Below are 7,703 nucleotides of genomic sequence, written 5' to 3'. Positions count from 1 at the left end.
GCACGGAACGAACTAAGGACGAACGTAGGGGAGGATAAGGAAATATTTAGGCTACGCAAGTGTTGAGTTTTATGTTTGTCAGTTGAGTTTTGAGTTCCATTTTGAGTGTGTTTTATTTTGGGTTTCTTATTAGTAAAGTCTGTTTGCTGTGCTCGCCTGCGTCTCCCGACTCCATCTCTCCCAACATCCGCACGGCCCCGAGATCAGTGTGACACGTAGCGCCATAAATTCGTGCGTCTTGTGTTTTCTAGCCGCAAGCAAGCAAGCAAGCAAGCAAGTGTGCCGTGAGAACTGAAGTAAACCAACTTTTTTGTTTGGTTACTTTTGACGCCTTTTCATCTAGAACAGTCTCAGCCGATATATATATACGGTCTAACTTACCTCATTTTAAGCCTTCTAACACATTTCGCGCATCATGAAAAGCCACCGAAATCATACAACTATTTAGGCGATGTTCATGTTCGTTCACTGTTCACCGACGTCAATGAACCGATCACTATCGCAGCGGTTAGATTGTCTTACTAAACCGAAAGCTGGACGAACAGCTTCATGTTGGTTTACACTTCTAATGAAAAAAACAGATGACTCCGAAGAAGTTATACTGGTCGATATTATTTAATGCCTTCTTTGTACACGCACTCACAGTCATTCATCAGGCACTCCTTCGCACATGCCGTTGTCTAAGCCTTGGCAGCAGCGCGGGCCGGGTAGAATTCAGCGGCCTTCTGGGCGTCGTCGTCTCCGAGGATGGGGGTGTCCTTGTCCTGGAAGAGGCGCTCGTTGAGGTAGTAGAAGTCCTTGGCGCTGTTGCACGGGATGGCCTCGTCGAGGAAGGCGCAGGTGAAGGAGGCCTGGTTGAAGACGGTCTGGTTGCCGCAGGCGAAGGCGTGGTGCTCGAACTCCACGTTGCCGTTCTCCTTGGTCACACCGCGGCACACGTGGAACACCTGGCAGTTGGTCTCCAGGTCGGCGTAGTAGCCGTCACGCGTGCACTGGAAGGACGACTGCAGGGCGCGGCCCAGCAGCAGCTCGATGCCGTCGGGAAGGGGGGCCGCCTGGCGGCGAGCCTGCGTTCCAGAGGGGAGCACAGCGTATTTACATTTTACTTTGCCGCAGGTGACGTCCATTTCTTCACGTTCACGCCACCCATAGCGTTTGGCATGAATTGGCGTGATTGTCTGCAACCTAAATCTAACGAAGCATGCTTCCATTTTTCTTTCGTGCCTTCTTGAACTTTTTTTTATCCATTATTCACGCATCAATTCCGATTGGCGTCCCGTGTTGCTGTTTAGAGGCAAAGACGGCTAGGGCTGTATATTTTTTTAATCCAACGCGATCATGATTATACATTCATGGCTTCAATAAGGGCACCATAAAATTGAAATCGAGGTTGCAATGGTTACTCTGTACGTTGTAATTCGAGAGATGCCGTACGGAGTCAGTGGGCTACAATGTACAGAGCATCGAGAAACGTGAGTAGCGAAAAGAAAGAACTGAGCTCTTTCATCTGACAGCAGAAACATCACTTCTTGCGTGTAATGCGAGCTGCCACAAATGTGCGCGTTGCCCGCTATCACCGAGTTCCTCACACAAGCATGGTACGCCTAAACCCAGCGGCCTGCGCAAAAGCGTTGCTAAATGTGGCAAAATTTAGAGTTTGAAAACAGGGGTTTTACAGGAACACGTCTGCTTGGGAGGAGGCAGGATAAGTAGTTGAAAACTGGACACGGACAACAACAACAAAAAAAAAAAAAAGAGAAGTAAAATTGAGAGACGTTTCGACTGCAGCACGGCAGCAGAAATTTTTTTTATTTTACATTTTATGGTAGGCACCCCATTTTAAAGACTTAAAGTCGACCGTTTGTGCACGTCTCCTTTTCACGTTGTGCGTGAGCTTAAATTTGTGCCCGGTTAGGATTCTCAACATATTAGCGAATACGGCTGCGCAGTGGCAAAAAGCACTTTCGAGGAAAGGTGTTCGGGAATTCGGTACCTCAGTCTCTGTACGCGCAATGTAGCTTCCGTTATTATTAATGGATCATTCATGCATTTTACGACAAACAGAACTCCGTAGATAAGACATACGTTGCTCTTGAACCGCTTTCACCTCTGTGCTACCGAGCGACACAGAGATGGGCGGAGGAGAATGGGGCGTTTTTTGTAGGGCTGTAGTTGGCCTTAAAATCTTGCAAGGGTTCTTTTGTTGCAAATGCAGTTTCTTTCATGTTTTCTTAGTTCCGCCTTCCCGAGGGACTTCTCGTCGGTTTGCTGCAACACGTATTCAGCAAATAGCCAACGACACAAGACTTGCAATGGTGTTGAACAGTCGGGCTGACCAGAATAACAGGTTTCATTTAAGCTCGATGTACAGCAGCACTAGTTTGTCTCCAAAGTTCGCTTTCTTCTTATATGCAGGCAAAAGAATGCAGATTGTTTCCTTGATATATGATGAACAGTAAATGAATGCAACATTAAAGTGCCATCATTTGCAAGCATTCAAATTCTGCCTTTTCGAATTTTCCCGATGTGCGTACGAAAAATTTGGATCATCTGGCTTTGATCTGCCTATGTACATAGCTTATTGATAGCAGTGACATGAACTCATTGGGGCGTTGCTTAAAACACACTCGCATCGTCAATTACTAGACAAGAGTGTGTACAGTACGTACCCGTGGAACAGCAGCGACCAGAGCGGCTGGAAAGACAATGAGTTAAAAGTTAGTTATAGTGTTACTCAGGAACCACGAGAAAACAAAAATGTGATAAACAGCTCGAATTCGTCAGCACGCACATTACGAAATGCATTCTCCACTGGTTTATTATTCACTCTAGACAGTTATATTGTGTACTACATACTTATATATATCTATTGCGGTCAAATCGAATTATTGCTCCATATTTCAGTGACAGAACACGCCAGTAGACAACGAAGCAGTGAAACAACCTTCACCTTTAGCTAAGTGAAACCTAAATTGAAGTTCGGTAAAATTTTTCGCCGTCTCGGGAGGGACTCTGCGTCAAGAAAACTTACTCGTCTGTAAGCGGTGCGTACATGGCCGGCCAGCGTGAGTCATGCTATATTCTTAACGCTGGTGACACACGCTGTAGTCAGCGATATGTCACGAGAGCCGATTATAGTGACGTCGTCGTATCGCTTGTTTTCGACTGCGTATTCTCGCTCGACATAGGGTGACCACTAATGATAGCTAGCAGTGAGCGCCAAATGCACAGTCAGAAGCACGAGCAGTTACCACCGGATGCAGGACAAAACTTTGTCTCGAACCAGAGCCCGCGGTAGAACGGTGCAACCACACACCTAAGCGCACTGGTATCCCGTGCGTTCCACAAGTATGCCCAGGGCTATATCAAATATTGGCGGGCAGATACTGCATGACTGCCTATGCCCGCAGCGCGCAGTTATGTCATGCCTCAATTCAGATTGCAGTAACGGGTCTTCCAGTCAGTCGAAGATTTGCTCGGTGCCAGGCATAGCATTTCAGCTGTCAGAACGCTATCGACTTATACTGCTCATGTTGGGTAGTGTGCTACGCCTTGATTGCGCTCCCGCTTGCCTTAATTCTTTCTTGCCCGTCTTCGGAGATGTATTCGTTTCAAGAAACCAAGACTTTCGCGATCAGCTTGCGTGTGCTATCGTTTTTATCGCTGTATACTTAACTTAACTTAACGCTGTATACTGAAGAGCATGATGAAACTTACCCAGAAGGAGGACAGCGGCAGCCTTCATGATGCTGGTTCGCGGCAACATGAAAAAAAAAGGAATAAGCACACCATTGATCAGGAATACTCACTCTCACTTTCGCCATACACTTTTAGCAAGTGACTAAGCGCATCGGTAATAACATAAGCTAGGATATTAAAATAATCGCTGGCTCGAGAGCGTGAAAACAAGCGCATATGCTGGAAATTACTAGTGGGGCGAGGTTTTCTTGTATACCGCTTGGAAACCTGACTGTGATGATGCGGAGTTAGGAAGGCATAGATCGAGACAACATGCGAAGAAACTGTGGACGCTCCCAGTTTCTTAAGTAAAACGATTGTTGCCAAAAGTTTATGCAGGCGGAAAAAAAATCATACCTTTTCGTTTAGTGCAGTGGCTGTGCCACAGCATATGGCTTACTAACAGTTAAAAAAAAGATGGCGACGCTTGAAATTCGTAGGATATGCCATCAATGTACACATGTGTTTGCACAGGTGTTTGACCAGCTGGCGAATTCAGTAAGCGGCGCGGGTCAATACGATTGAATGAAGCTAGAATCGAATGAGGCGCTGACGTTTGTGCTACCGCTGAGCCATATCTACGAGCCAAAAAACCCTCGGCAGCTGCGTTATACTATTTGGTTACGCTGTCAGGGCTGCCCTTTCTAATGTTATTTCTCGTTTCCTGCTTTCTTTTTGCTGTTCTGCATTTCCTCGTACGATACCAGGCTCCTGCTTTTGCCACAGACACGAAACACGTGGGACACATGATAAAAATGAATATAGTCGTATGTAAAATATTTCTTACAAGATATTCAGCCTATGCTGCCTACAAAATGCTTGACCTATGTTCAAATAAACCAATTGCATGGACAGCTTCAGTCTAATCTTTGTGGCTAAGCAATGAAAATTGCTACTCTGGAAATAAAGCTATCCGGTCCTAGGAGAAGCATACTCGGCAAAAAAATCAAGGCCAGGTTCCGGGGCAATAAATGGGCGCGTAATAATGCTATTTTTTGCAGTGTTTTTATCGCAGAATTCATTTATGCTTCCACGGGCCCACAATACCCAAATTATGCAAGAATTCCGACAACACGTACTGACGACTTCAGAATACCTATTCCGAAATTTTGCTTTAGACTGCGTGGTTAGAGCTATTTGCGAAAACCGACCTTCACGTCCGTTTGGCATTCGTTGCCTCCGTGGGCACCGGCTGCTCGTTTCTAGTATTTCTGTGTATGGTATGCGTTATTACATAGTCTGATGTGGCTTCGGAAAAGAATTCTCCATTCGTTTTATAGTTTCGAGGTATAGAGATGTTTTACTTAAGATTAATGCAGTTGTGTTTTTCAAAAGTTTGGCCTGGAGCCTAATAGAATTTTATCTTCTGTCGACAAGATGCTCTAAAATTTCGCAGTCAGAAATTCGACCCCTGTTTTCCCACCAAGCTATCACCTTTAAATCGCACATGGACTCTTGCGTCACGCTTAGCGATATTAAATGTGAATTAAAGATTGCGACTCAGCATATTGAAGGTAACCGGACTCTTCGAGTCTGCCATAACAACACGTAAATCAGTGCCCGCTTCATTGCCCAAGTCACAAATAGCTCACAACAAGAACGGTGCTTTTAACATTCAGTTTTGCATCACGAAGTATCTCGTTGTCAGGGGTCGGGGAACACTTCCAGTCGAAGCTCGCGTGCTAAAATCTTGATCCCGACCACGTGAGGGAAATTTCTGGAAGTAAAAGGTCAAGAACAGCGACCGTGTGGACACGTTTTATTTTACTTTACTGACTGGTACGGAAATAATGGGGTACTCTGGGCAGCCCGATAACTGACGTCGCTTTACGAGGCTCCGCGAGAAGCTGCACTAAATTCCATCCCTCCCCCTTCCCAAACACACAATTACAGGATAAAAGATTCAGGGCCACCACAAACCGAATAACTCCACCGCTACCCGGTACCGCTGGGTGTTCGAAGTTTACAACGATGAACGACAATTGTATTCCAAGACGACGTCCTCGGAACAGCGCGCACACTTTCGCTCCTCTTTCAAGCGGGGTTCCGCGGGCACAGGCTGCTGTTGAAATCCCACTTCAGCGGACGACTCACCTGATGATCGCGTTTCCGAAAGAACTCGCCAACGGAGTCCCAAGTGTGCGGTTGCTACTTATACCTGTCAGTTCACCCTCTCCTACACTGCACGCTTTCTTTTTTTTAACATCCAGTCCGTGGTATCATTTTGAAGCCGTTATCCTCGTCCAGCCTGTCCACCTTCTTTCCGCGGCATCGTCCTGCCGTGCGCCATATGCGAGAATCCATGTGCCACACATACTAACTGACCGATTAAGGAAATGCGAGGGTCACACGAAAGGCTGAAAGTCAAAGTTAAGGCGAGCAGTGAGGACAAATTCTTGGTTGAAAGAGAGCGATTGCGAAAGCAACCTCACAAAAATAAAGAAAAACTCTCACGTAGCATCTCATCGTTGCCGACACGCTCTTCGGCAATTATACCGTGGCGTGCCGCATTACTTCGCGCGCTACTACTTTATTACATGTATCGAGACGCGTACGCCTGCCAAGCGTGGTCACAAAATTGTATCTTCTTTTTTCTTTCTTTTTTTTTGATGTAGGCGATAATCCCGTTTCGCTAGGAGCAACTTGTCTACTTGCACTTGCGTGTGGTGCTTCAGCATGGACCCTCGAGGAGCAGTGTAATCAAGTAGGCTCTTTGTAGAAACTGCAGCTTCGTGAAGCGAAAGAGCGAGGCGTTGCGCTTCATTTTAGTTATCAGCTACTGTAATCTTCGATTCATCTGAGAGCACAAGTGGCGCTTGTTCGCAAGTCTTTATTTGTAAAGGTTACGTAAAGCCTGGTCTGTAGCGTCCTTTGTAAGCCACGGATTGGGACGATGACATTGTTAAGCGCTCCGCTGCAAATTCAGGTGCAGAAACTAGGCGCGCAGTTACGGACATGGTAATCTGAAACCTCAGCTAAAGAAAGACTACAGAACCAACGCTGATGTTTCGATCTATGGGACGCGAAGTTCTTATGGAGCAGTTATAATAAAATGCTATAAATGTGCCCATTTCGTTTTTACGTTTTTTGTCGTCAAAGAAACTGGCCCCAACATGTGCTTTCGCTCACCCGGGCTGTGCAATGCGACAAACCTTATGTTGGCTTGTATTAGCTCGCATATTCTTGTTTATTTCAAATGTGCAGGCCGCTTCTGGGCCGATCGCCCGTTTGTTGGCATGTTTCATTATACGAAAATGATCTCCATTGCCATCAGCAGGCGGATGCGTTTCATGCCCGATCCCAGTTGTGGTTGCGTTCTACAGAATGGGAATGATGATCATCATCAACGCATGGCGATGACCTCAAAAGCTGGTTGGTGACGCAATATGTACCGCCCGCTTCTAGGTCAGCCTCCCGCTGTGGATATGCGGCATACTATGGAAATCATAATCATAATCAACACGTGAGCACGCTTCTTCGCCGATGCCTAATTGCGGGTACACACCGTAGTAGGAAAATGATAACGATCAACACGCGGTGATCTTCTCAAAGAGGTAGTTGGCGTTGTCACAATATGCACCACGCATTTCTTGGCCAATCTGTTCCGGGCATGTACGCTTGTACCGCCCGCTTCTTAGGTAGGCGCCATTGCATGGATATCATCACCATCATTATTACCAAGACGCGTGTCCGCGTCTTGGCCGGTATCTCGCTGTGGGCGTGTGTCATAGTAGGAAATCATTACCATTATCAACTCAAGGCGATCAACTACATCAGCTACTTCGTGGTACGATGTCTACCGCCCTGTTCGCCAATCGCTCGCTGTAGGTTTAAAGCATAATATAGATATTATGATGATAATCAACACGCAACCACTCTTCTCAGTTGATACCCACTTGTGGGTACGTATTATATTATGAAAAGCCATTATAACCATCAACACGAGCTAGTTGGCGGTACGATAT

At 46.2% G+C, this 7,703-nt stretch overlaps 1 protein-coding gene across 3 annotated transcripts; it reads right to left on the bottom strand.

The window, feature by feature from the left end:
* Positions 1–596: 596 nt before the first annotated feature.
* Positions 597–5,907, bottom strand: LOC126537974 (U-scoloptoxin(01)-Cw1a-like). Of its 3 annotated transcripts, none has more exons than XM_050185086.3 (4): positions 5,833–5,907; positions 3,718–3,749; positions 2,670–2,695; positions 597–1,067 (listed from the first exon to the last, which is right to left on the bottom strand). In XM_050185086.3, exons 2-4 carry the CDS (start codon positions 3,743–3,745, stop codon positions 681–683), a joined length of 441 nt encoding a protein of 146 aa, XP_050041043.2. In that variant the 5' UTR covers positions 3,746–3,749; positions 5,833–5,907; the 3' UTR covers positions 597–680. The 3 variants fall into 3 exon arrangements, with proteins under 3 accessions (XP_050041043.2, XP_054930602.1, XP_072143656.1); XM_055074627.2 differs by lacking the exon at positions 5,833–5,907 and adding an exon at positions 4,096–4,271; XM_072287555.1 differs by lacking the exon at positions 5,833–5,907 and having other exon boundaries at positions 3,718–4,085.
* Between the last annotated feature and the right edge of the window lie 1,796 nt (positions 5,908–7,703).

The sequence above is a fragment of the Dermacentor andersoni genome, chromosome 4 (genome assembly GCF_023375885.2).
Source record: "Dermacentor andersoni chromosome 4, qqDerAnde1_hic_scaffold, whole genome shotgun sequence".
Lineage (NCBI taxonomy): Eukaryota > Metazoa > Arthropoda > Arachnida > Ixodida > Ixodidae > Dermacentor > Dermacentor andersoni.
Note: the sequence above shows the minus strand (reverse complement) of the source record. Positions and strands in the feature narration are given on the sequence as shown.